Source organism: Bubalus bubalis, chromosome 12 (assembly GCF_019923935.1).
Source record: "Bubalus bubalis isolate 160015118507 breed Murrah chromosome 12, NDDB_SH_1, whole genome shotgun sequence".
NCBI classification, from domain to species: domain Eukaryota; kingdom Metazoa; phylum Chordata; class Mammalia; order Artiodactyla; family Bovidae; genus Bubalus; species Bubalus bubalis.
This window is the reverse complement of record NC_059168.1, coordinates 4,753,688-4,766,011: the sequence shown is the minus strand read 5'-3', so window position 1 is coordinate 4,766,011 and position 12,324 is coordinate 4,753,688. Positions and strand designations below refer to the sequence as shown.

Sequence of the window (12,324 nt, the reverse complement as noted above, 5' to 3'; positions counted from 1 at the left end):
AAAGACAACTGACGGAATAAGAAGAAATATTTGCATCAGATCAGATCAGATCAGATCAGTCGCTCAGTCGTGTCCGACTCTTTGCAACCCCATGAATCACAGCACGCCAGGCCTCCCTGTCCATCACCAACTCCCGGAGTTCACTCAGACTCACGTCCATCCAGTCAGTGATGCCATCCAGTCATCTCATCCTCTGTCGTCCCCTTCTCCTCCTGCCCCCAGTCCCTCCCAGCATCAGGGTCTTTTCCAATGAATCAACTCTTCGCATGAGGTGGCCAAAGTACTGGAGTTTCAGCTTTAACATCATTCTTTCCAAAGGAATCCCAGGGCTGATCTCCTTCAGAATGGACTGGTTGGATCTCCTTGCAGTCCAAGGGACTCTCAAGAGTCTTCTCCAACACCGCACTTCAAAAGCATCAATTCTTCGGCGCTCAGCCTTCTTCACAGTCCAACTCTCACATCTATACGTGACCACAGGAAAAACCATAGCCTTGACTAGATGGACCTTTGTTGGCAAAGTAATGTCTCTGCTTTTGAATATGCTATCTAGGTTGGTCATAACTTTCCTTCCAAGGAGTAAGCGTCTTTTAATTTCACGGCTGCAGTCACCATCTGTAGTGATTTTGGAGCCCAGAAAAATAAAGTCTGACACTGTGTCCACTGTTTCCCCATCTATTTCCCATGAAGTGGTGGGACCGGCTGCCATGATCTTTGTTTTCTGAGTGTTGAGCTTTAAGCCCACTTTTTCACTCTCCACTTTCAGCGTATCACTTACCTAATAAAAGTCTGGTATCCAGAATGTACGAAATACTCTTTTAACTCAACAACCAAAAGGCAAACAACCCGATTGAAAAACGGACAATGTAATATAAAAAAGAATATGTGTGTATGTGTATGTGTGTGTGTGTGTGTGTGTGTGTATAACTGAATCATTTTGCTGTGCACCAGAAACTAATACAATATTGTAAATCAACTATACTTCAATGAAAAAAATAAAGATAATTTTGATACTATTGAAAACAAGAAAATGGACAAAGTATCTGAATACACATTTCTCCAAAAAAGTATACAAATGGCCAAAAAACATATGAAAAGATGTTCAACATCATAGTCATTAGGGAAATGCAAGTCAAACCGCAATGAGAAACTACTACACACCCACTTAAATGCCTATAATAATTTTTTTTTTAATTAAAAGAAAATAGCAAGCTTTGGTGAGGATGTGGAGAAATTGAAACTCTCATACATTGCTGGTAGAAATTCAAAACGTTTCAGCCACTGTGGAAAAGTCTGGTGGTTGCTCAGAAAGTTTAATGTAGAATTAGCATATGACCCTGATCTGCCTCTTGAGAAATTTGTATGCAGGTCAGGAAGCAAGTTAGAACTGGACATGGAACAACAGACTGGTTCCAAATAGGAAAAGGAGTTCGTCAAGGCTGTATATTGTCACCCTGCTTATTTAACTTATATGCAGAGTACATCATGAGAAACGCTGGACTGGAAGAAACACAAGCTGGAATCAAGATTGCCGGGAGAAATATCAATAACCTCAGATATGCAGATGACACCACCCTTATGGCAGAAAGTGAAGAGGAACTCAAAAGCCTCTTGATGAAAGTGAAAGTGGAGAGTGAAAAAGTGGGCTTAAAGCTCAACATTCAGAAAACAAAGATCATGGCAGCCGGTCCCACCGCTTCATGGGAAATAGATGGGGAAACAGTGGACACAGTGTCAGACTTTATTTTTCTGGGCTCCAAAATCACTACAGATGGTGACTGCAGCCGTGAAATTAAAAGACGCTTACTCCTTGGAAGGAAAGTTATGACCAACCTAGATAGCATATTCAAAAGCAGAGACATTACTTTGCCAACAAAGGTTCGTCTAGTCAAGGCTATGGTTTTTCCTGTGGTCATGTATGGATGTGAGAGTTGGACTGTGAAGAAGGCTGAGCACCAAAGAATTGATGCTTTTGAAGTGCGGTGTTGGAAAAGACTCTTGAGAGTCCCTTGGACTGCAAGGAGATCCAACCAGTCCATTCTGAAGGAGATCAGCCCTGGGATTCCTTTGGAAGGAATGATGCTAAAGCTGAAACTCCAGTACTTTGGCCACCTCATGCGAAGAGTTGATTCATTGGAAAAGACCCTGATGCTGGGAGGGACTGGGGGCAGGAGGAGAAGGGGACGACAGAGGATGAGATGACTGGATGGCATCACTGACTGGATGGACGTGAGTCTGAGTGAACTCCGGGAGTTGGTGATGGACAGGGAGGCCTGGCGTGCTGCGATTCATGGGGTCGCAAAGAGTTGGACACGACTGAGCGACTGATCTGATCTGATCTGATCTGCAACTCTACTCCTAGATGTACACTCAAAGAATTGAAAAAGGGTTCAACAAGCACATGCACATATATATTCATAGCAACACTACTCACAGTAGTCAAAAGGTGGGAGCAGCCCACATGTCCATTAACAGATGAATGGGTAAACAAATTGGTGTGTGTGTGTGTGTATACATATATAATGGAGTATTATTCAGCCATAAAAAGGAATGAGACATTCACATATGCTATGATATGGGTGCACCTCTGAAACATTATGCTAAATGAAAGAAGCCAAACAAAAAAGGTGACATATTGTATCATTATATTAATATGAAATACCCAGAATAGAAGTTATAAAGACAGGATGTAGACTGGTGGTCACCAGGTACTGAGGAGAGGGGGAAATGGGGAAAGTGGTGAGTGGGTAAGGAATTTGACTTTGCAATGATAGAAATGGTTTGCAATTAGAGGTGGTGGTTTAGTACATGGTGACTGTATGAAATACCACTGAACTGTTCAGTTTAAAGTGGTTCATTTTATGTTATAGGAATTTTATGTTACAGGAATTTCACTTCAGTGAACAAAACAAGAAGTCCACAATACAACAAAGAAGTGATTGTGAGCTGTATACCAGAACTGCTTAAGGAACACATAAATGTTTCTTGTTATGGTAGCTGGTAGAGATTATGATCAGTGATTAGGTTCTGAACGACCAATAATATATCTCATTTTGAAAATCAAAATAAAAAGGTTACTTTTCTAGACCTCTTATAGTTTGGGTATTTATGCTTGGATCTATGATTTAATTAGAGTGATTTTAAGATTAATTCATATAAAGGTCAGGGTTATTTTTTTCCATTAGATATCCAGTGTTCTGTTATTCCTCAAAAGCAGTGCTGTCCAACAGATATATAATATAAACACATATAATTTTTTATTTCATAGTAGCCACATTGAAACTGTAAGAATAAAGATGTGAAAATAATTTTATCATGTAATTTTTGTAATCTCATATAAACTAAATAGTATTGTTTCAATACATGACAATATTAAAATGTTAGTGAAATGAAGAATAAAGTCTAACGAAAAAATAAGAAAATTAATTGATAACTCTTGTTTCATTTTAGGACTCTCAGCTTGCCTCCTCTGGACACAATAATCCAAGTAAGAAATGCTTCTTTCTGTAGCTTCATATGTGGGGGTGGGAGTGGGTGAAGAGTGGGGATGCATGCAATATACAATAGGTTTAAAAGAACTTCACTAAGACAAAATCAAGTGGGGAATATGAGGGCCATTTGTTAATGCGCTGCCCACATGGATAAGGTACATCGTGACCTTGGATGTTCTATCTTTATTCAAGGGAAGTAGGGACAAAATAAAGACTTCCCTGGTGGCTCAGATGGTAAAGAAGCTGCCTGCAATACAAGAGACCTGGGTTCGATCCCTGGGTCAGGAGGATCCCTTGGAGAAGGGAATGGCAACCCACTCCAGTATTCTTGCCTGCAGAATTCCATGGACAGAGGAGCCTGGTGGGCTACAGCCCATGGGGTCGCAAAGAGTCTGGCACGACTGAGCAACTAACACTTTTTACTTGGGACCAAAATATAAAATGGTGAATTTCAAAGTAGCCCTAGGAGGAAGGAATACCATCCTTTCTAACAGTTGGCCTCTGGTGTGTATGAGGGGAAAATATTTTTAAAGGCATCTAATGGGCAGGAGGAGAAGGGGACGGCAGAGGATGAGATGGCTGGATGGCATCACCGACTCGATGGACGTGAGTTTGAGTGAACTCCGGGAGTTGGTGATGGACAGGGAGGCCTGGCGTGCTGCGATTCATGGGTTCACAAAGAGTCGGACACGATTGAGTGACTGAACTGAACTGAACTGAATGAGAAGGAAATGGCAACCCACTCCAGTATTCTTGCCTGGAGAATTCCACGGACAGAAGAGCCTGGCGGGCTACAGTCCATGGAGGGTCACAAAGAGTCGGACATGACTGACTACTACACACACACAATGAGTTACCTAAATTAAAAGAAAATAGGTGGGCAAAGAACAATCAGAAGATCTCATGATAAGTGTTCTTTGAATCCATGAAGAAACCATGCCCTCTTCTGGGGAGAAACAGACTAAAGTATCCTAGAAGGAATTTCGTTGTTGAACCCAGTGTCTAATAAAACACTGGAGCTTCATCATCAAACAGAATATCATTCCATGAAGTATTGTTTTAATTCTCTTCTTCAGCAGTGCTAATTGGTATTAATGTTTCCCTGAGCATTAAAAATGCATAAGCCACCCCATCCATGTCGTGTAATCACACCCACAGAGACTGGGCTTTGTTAGTCTCTTGACCATCCAGTTGGCTAAAGAGCATTGCTTGCAAATTTCAAGGCTATGTTTGAACGTGAAAATCACTCTGAGCCAGTAGATGTGCCTGGGGCTCACCCACTGAGCATCTGTGAGAGCAGAAAGATTATGGAGAAAAGACATCGGGACAAATGCAGGAGAAAGCCCTAGACTTAGTGCACAGCTAGAGGAAGATCAGGGGAGGGGGATGATGGCGTAATGGTGCATAGGCAATCTCATTTATTATCCCACCTTCTGTTGGAATGTGCTGTGAGCACAAGCACCAGGGAAGAGGTGAAATTTCCAAGGGACTTGAAATCTATAGAAATTAATAAATGTAATAATAAGGAAAGGAATCAGGAGATGCATGGTTAAGTTCATGAGGTATGCAGGCATCGGCATCATATGCCAAAGACGAGAGCATACAGAAGAATTGCCTTTGCTTTCCTCACCATTTCTTTCCATTTCAACTTAAACAGTTCAGGGTAAAGGGAGGAGATAATAGATAGAATAGAATAAATGTACTTCCTCTCAGCTTGGAGTCTTTGACATAAAGAAGAACAAAGGAAATAGCTGTTCAGTCCCTTCTGTGTTCAGTCTCTTCTTTATGTCTGCTCTTTTGTTTAATCCTAACAGTAGCTGTATGAAGTAGGCATTGCAGCCCCATTCTGCACAGGATGAAAATGAGATTCTGCAGTTAATACCTAGACCATGGTCACATGGCTTAAAAAAAGCGACAGGATTTGAATTCAAGGATCTCTGTCCCAAAGACAGTAGGCTTTCCCTCCCATAACCTTGACCCCAAAAAGGTTGCTCTCATCCCTTCCGTGTGAGATTAAATTCCTGTCCAAGATTCTTGTTTGCATCTGCCCTATTTTTTTTGGCACAGCATAACCATTGAGATTATGTAAGCACGCCTACCTTCTTTGGAATCGTGAGTGGCACCTGCATGATATGGCATAAACCACATTCTGGCAATTCATCATCTAAGTATTTTTGTCATTGACTTTCTCTTTTTTAGGGGTAAGGGTTTTGTTTTTTTTTTTTTTTCCAAATAAAGCTTCCCCCATTAAAAAAAAAAAAAAGATAATATTATTATTTAAAAATCAGTGATGTGGTATGTTTGTGTATACAAGTGTGTGCATACACACACACCCAAAATGGAATGCTATGCAGCAAAAAAAAAAAAAAATTGTCAGGCGAGCGTATGCTTCTCGGTTCTTTGTCTCGTCACAGCAAAGATTTGGAGTGACGGACATTAAAGCCCCCTCAGCATGTCACAGCTCTCAGGTCTCAAATGGACCGTGTTATAGCTCTTAGACAAATCAGTGTTACAGCTCTATTTTATTTAGAAGATAGCAGGAAAATCCATCTTCAAAGCGTGAGGGCACGTAGAACCAAAGACGTGAAGAGACGAGCGCCCCAGCGCGCAGGAGAGAGAGAGAGGGAGAGAGAGAGAGAGCTAGCTTTGGCTCCTTTTTTTATATGTTTTTTTTTTTTTTTTCCTGGGCCTGTCCTATGTAAATTGGGCCAGCCAGGAGTGTTGTTTGTTTTACCTGAGGTCCTCACTCCGGTCCTTGGACCTTCCTTTGTTCTAATTTCGCGGGCTTTTCTCCTCCTTATCTTTTAGCCACCGCCATTCTGGACTCCTTTTCCCTGTTCTAACTACCTAACAGAATGAAATAATGCCATTTGCAGCACCATGGGTGAACCTAGGGATTATCATGCTAAGTGACATAAGTCAGACAGAGGAGAAATATCATGGTATCACTTATGGCTAGAATATAAACTATGACACAAATGAACCTATTTACAAAACAGAACCACAGTTACAGAGACAGAAAACAAACGTATGGTTACCAAAGGGGAAAGTGGGGGAAACAAATTAGGAGTTTGGGGTTAGCAGATACAATCATGTATATAAAATAGACAAACAACAAGATCCTACTGTATAGCACAGGGAACTATATTCAAAATCCTGTAAGAAATCATAATGGAAAAAAATAAAAATCAGAGTGTCCTCTGTGGATTATAGCACACTGGAAACTTTACAGAGCGGGTCCTACCAGCATTTCCTGTGCTGTTTCTTGCCTTTGGTTTGAAATAATTACAGTTTGGGGAATCATGACTCCACTAAGTATGTAGAAAATAGGAAAACACTGAATTTCGGAGGAACAGTTTGTATCTTGATGGACTGATCTTCCCCACTCTAGGTCAGTGCTTTTTTATTTTTGAAATTAGAAAACGGTTATGTAGATACTAAGAGAAAAGAGTGTATAAATTAAACAAAATTATTTTTTAATCCAAATCTTTTAAAAGAGAGCTGCTTTAGCAAGCTTGCTGATTACCACTTAATTTCATATTATAAAATGGCAGCTTATTAAGTATTGAGAAACTTAAACATTAAAATAAGTGATGCATGTTTATAGTTTCTTAAAGATGTGAGAATGTCCCGTTCATGTGTCAGACTGAGCATAAGCGCTTCTTTCCCTCCCTTCTGAATCTGCATTAAAATAACCAAAAGAGGCAGTGAAGGAAGGAAATACATAATAGCCCTGAAAACAGGAAAGGATTTCATTAACAAACCAGAAATTCAGCTAGGTTTCTGGAAAATGGAGAGTGGATGGGACTGTGCTGTTAGATAATCCTGGGCAGGGAAGGTGATGGCTCAGAAAAAAGAAAATAATGAAACAAACAGGAACAAGCCATGGTGGTGGGAATGTCCTTCAGAGCTCACTCCAGGAGAGATCCAGTTCCCTCTCAACCCCAACAGAGAAGAGGTGTGGACTATAGACAGTGATGGGAACATGGCTGTTCTTTCACCCTTTACTCCTCCACTCCCATCTTGGCAGGTTTTCATACGGAGCTTTCAGTCTGGTTTTCCTCCCCCAGAAACCAAAGTACCAAAAAAAAAAAAAAAAGTAACATTTGCCAAGAAAATTAAGTTACCTAGAACTTCTAGTTGGGAGCTGATACCTAAGAGAGAGGGACTTTCCTGGTAGCTTAGCTAGTAAAGAATCTGCCTGCAATGCAGGAGACCCTGGTTCAATTCCTGGGTCAGGAAGATCCCCTAGAGAAGGGATTCTTGGGCTTCCCTGGTGGCTCAGACAATAAAGAATCTGCCTGCTCAGACAGTAAAGAATCCGCCTGCAATGCAGGAGACCTGGGTTCAATCCCTGGATTAGGAAGATCCCCTGGAGGAGGGCAATGCAAGCCACCCCAGTATTCTTGCCCGGAGAATCCCATGGACAGAGTAGTCTGGCAGGCTACAGTCCGTAGGGTCACAAAAAGTTGGTCACGACTGAGTGACTAAGCACAGGCACATACATGCATCTAAGAGAGAAGCAGAGTAGATTCTGAGATAATACCAAACCTTAAAAATAGACATCTATGGTTCAGTTCAGTCGCTCAGTTGTGTCTGACTCTTTGGACCCCGTGGACTGCAGCACGCCAGGCTTCCCTGTCCATCACCAACTCCTGGAGCTTGCTCAAACTCATGTCCATCAGGTCACTGATGCCATCCAACCATCTGATCCTCTGTCATCCCCTTCTCCTCCTGCCTTCAATCTTTCCCAGCATCAGGATCTTTTCAAATGAGTCAGTTCTTCACATCAGGTGGCCAAAGGATTGGAGTTTCAGCTTCAGAATCAGTTTTTCCAGTGAATATTCGGGACTGATTTCCTTTAGGATTGACTGGTATGATCTCCTTGCAGTCCAAGGGACTCTCAAGAGTCTTCTCCAACATCTAAGGTTGGTGGAAGAAAAATCAGCTTTTCTCAAGAGAGAAATAAACCAAAATGCTGTACACCCAGAATAAACTACTTCCTATTTTTGCTGGGGGTTCAGAAGACAGTCAGGATTCCCAGCTTGTCTTGAGAGTTCTTCTCTCCTGAACTCTTAATTAACATACTCTGTCCACTTAGAAAAAGCTGTAAATCAGCCCCTCCCTACAAGGGAAACATATGTTAGCAAGATGGATCAATATACTAATACAGAAAATCCACACCAGTACCTTTTTAACCAGTTTGAATTCACATTCAAAAAGGTGAATACATAACCATGAGCAACAAAGAAAAACACTGACCCAGAGGAAATCTACTTAATTCAACAAACAGAAGAAAAAAATTTCAAATGTGACTGCAGTCTTTAGAAGCAATTGAAATTATTTGCATCAAATAAAAAGAACAGATTGGTATGAAAAAGAAGCAGTTATAGAACAAATGAGTGCTTGAGAATCAAAGATAAAGTTGACAAAACTTTTAAATTTAATAGAAATGATGGATAATAGCTGAAGTCTAGAATATAAGGTTGAAAACATTTTTTTTCTGAATATAAAGCAAAAGAGATGAAAAATATGAAAGGAAATTAAGGCACATAAAGATTAGCCATTACAGAAAGATCAAATCTGGCTATGTAGAATATACCACAAAAAGAAAACAAAGAAAATAGAGAAGAACAAATAATAATAGAATGAGAATCCCTAGGGAAATGAGCACTTATTATCAAAAATATTTACATACAATAAAACAAGAGACCTTGAACAAAAGCAAAGAAAAGCAACACATAGCCAAGAATTAAAGAGACCTCCAAGGACTTCAGATACTGGAATTACCGAGCTCAGAACATAAAATAAGAATGTTCACGTTAATTTTCAAAAATGAGAAAATTGAAAATATGGTATTTAAAAGTATACTAATCAGAACCTCTACAGAAATTAAAATTTCTTTGGTTAGGTTTAACTGTAGTTTAGATATAGGTGAAGAAAAAGTAATGAAGCAGGAAAATGAACTTAAGAAATTACCTAGAATGCAATTGAGAAAGGAAGTTTAAAAACCTGGGATATAAAGCAAGAAGGTCTAACATATATTTAACTAGAATTCCAGAAAAAGATAAGGAAGGAGAGGGAATGTTAAAGGAGATGATGGCTGAAATTTTTCCACAATTCAAAGACTCTACCTTGCAGATTCAAGAAATCCAATGAATATTAAGCAGGATAAAGAAAAATAAGTCCACACTAGGCACATAATAGTTAAACTGAAAACCACATACATAAAGAAAAATTCTTAAAATACCATTTAATAAGGAAGCAACAGTTAAACTTCCAGTTGACTTTTGACAGCAGCTGTGGGAACCAGGAGACAATGAAATTATAACTTCGTTTTTCTGTATGTGGAAACTGACAAAGTTGATTCTTACATTTATTTGATATTACAAAGGACCAAAAATACATAGCTCATACTCTTGAAGAAGAGTGAGGCTGAAGGCTTGTGTTACCAATATTATGAATGAATGAATGAATATTTTAGCTAAGTAATAAGATGGTAAGGGACAGGGAGGCCTGGCGTGCTGCAGTCCATGGGGTTGCAAAGAGTAGGACGTGACTTAGCAACTGAACAACAACAAAACTAAGTAATGAAGATAATACTAGGCAAATTGAGCGGTGAAACGGTATAGAGGAAACAGACCCACAGATATATGAAAACTAGATTCATGTCAGAGCTAACAATATAGATCAATGGAGAAAGAATGGCTTCTTAATAGATAGTGCCAAAATAACTGGTAATCTACAGGGAGAAAAAGGAAGTTAACTCCTACCTCACATCATATACAGAAACTATTCCAGGTATTTGTAAAAGACCTAAATGTGACAAGTAAAATTATACACTTTCAAAAGGGTATAGAGAACATCTTTCTGATGTATTTCTTAAGTAAAACACCAAAAGAAAGTGTCAAATAAAGGAAAATAGCAGGTTTTTATTGATGCTTTTGAACTGTGGTGTTGGAGAAGACTCTTGAGAGTCCCTTGGACTGCAAGGAGATCCAACCAGTACATCCTAAAGGATGTCCCAAATATTCATTGGAAGGACTGGTGCTGAAGTTGAAACTCCAATATTTTGGCCACCTGATGCGAAGAACTGACTCACTGGAAAAGACCCTGATGCTGGGAAAGATTGAAGGCAGGAGGAGAAGGGGAAAACAGAGGATGAGATGGTTGGATGGCATCACCAGCTCGATGGACATGAGTTTGAGTAAGCTCCAGGAGTTGGTAATGGACAGGGAAGCCTGGCGTGCTGCATGCAGTCCATGGGGTCGCAAAGAGTCAGACATGACTGAGCGACTGAACTGAACTAAATAAGGGGATGCTGCACAGCAGTGAGGATGAATGAACCAAAACTAGGTGCATCATGTTGGCTGAATCTAAAAACCATACTACTGAATGACAGAAGTAAGTTCCAGAAGAATGCATACCGTACGAGTCCATTGATGTGAAATTTAAAATCAGGAAAAACTGAAGACTATTTTGTTTACAAATAAATACAGGGCAGCCAAAACTATCAAGATAAGTTGGAAGATTAACACAAGATTCCATTACTTGCTAACTGGAACTCAATAGGATGCAGGCCTAAGAGGATTCTGGGTTATTTATTTGTCAGTGTCCCATTTCTGGGCTTGCAAGGTGTTTTCACAATTAACCTAATTTGCTTTTTAAAAACTGTGTGTGTGTGTGTGTGTGTGTGTGTGTTCAGTCGCTTCAGTTGTGTCCGACTCTTTGCAACTCCATGGACTGTAGCCCACCAGGTTCCTTTGTCCATGGGATTTCCCAGGCAAGAGTGCAGGAGTGGGTTGCCATGCCCTCATCCAGGGCATCTTCCTGACCCAGGGATCTGTCTCTTGTGTCTCCTGCATGGGAAGGTTTGTTCTTTACCGCTAGCACCACCCAGGAAGCCTATGTATATACACACACATACATTTTTACACACATTACATGCATGCTTTATTGAACTTCTTTTTAGGAAAAGCATAGCCTTTGTCTGAGACAGATTAATCTATGCCACAGTGAGATATAAGAATGAGAATCCATTTGACGTAAATGCTGGGAGCCCTTGTCTTCATTCAAGTTTAGTGGCAGTCCCTCTACACAGGTCCAGTCTTTCTACTGTTTCTTAGAGATTATATTTATATTGTTACAATATTGTAAATTCCATTATTCATATATAATTTTTCTCATTGGCCTATAGGTACTTCCCAAAATTAAATTATTAATTAAATTAATATTAATGAGATGACTCAATAATTACTGAACAGAGTATAAATATTTTAAATCTCGGCTATGCAGGAAGAAAGATATAGCTGTGCAGAGTAGGATTGATGGAGGGAAGGGAGAGCAGGAGGGAAGTATAAATGGGGGGCTTCTTCACTTCACATAGTATAAAAGAAAAGGTACTGTCAGAAGTTGATTAATCAAAAAATAGAGGATTAAATTTATTTATAGTTAAAATACCCACTAGACATTAAAGACTTCCCTGGTGGCTCAGATGGTAAAGCATCTGTCTACAATGCAGGAGACCCGGGTTCGATCCCCGGGTTGGGAAGATCCCCTGGAGAAGGAAATGGCAATCCACTCCAGGACTATTGCCTGGAAAATCCCATGGACGGAGGAGCCTGGTAGGCTGCAGTCCATGGGGTCGCTAAGAGTCCGACATGACTGAGCGACTTCACTTTCACTTTTCACTTTCATGCACTGGAAAAGGAAATGGCAACCCACTCCAGTGTTCTTGCCTGGAGAATCCCAGGGACGGGGGAGCCTGCTGGGCTGCTGTCTATGGGGTCACACAGAGTCGGACACGACTGAAGTGACTTAGCATAACATAGCATCT

General features: G+C 40.3%; 1 protein-coding gene and 1 non-coding gene across 10 annotated transcripts in view; both read left to right on the top strand.

The window, feature by feature from the left end:
• The window catches only part of AFF3 (AF4/FMR2 family member 3), a 582,175-nt gene that overhangs the window by 373,874 nt on the left and 195,977 nt on the right, over positions 1-12,324 (top strand). For all 9 annotated transcript variants that reach the window (XM_044925651.2, XM_044925654.2, XM_044925653.2 and 6 more), the window contains one exon: positions 3,448-3,484. In XM_044925651.2, the coding sequence (XP_044781586.1) occupies positions 3,448-3,484 (37 nt within the window). The remainder of the gene's footprint in view (positions 1-3,447; positions 3,485-12,324) is intronic.
• On the top strand, positions 11,968-12,039 carry TRNAC-ACA. The gene has a single exon. It is a non-coding gene; the product is annotated as a tRNA-Cys (tRNA).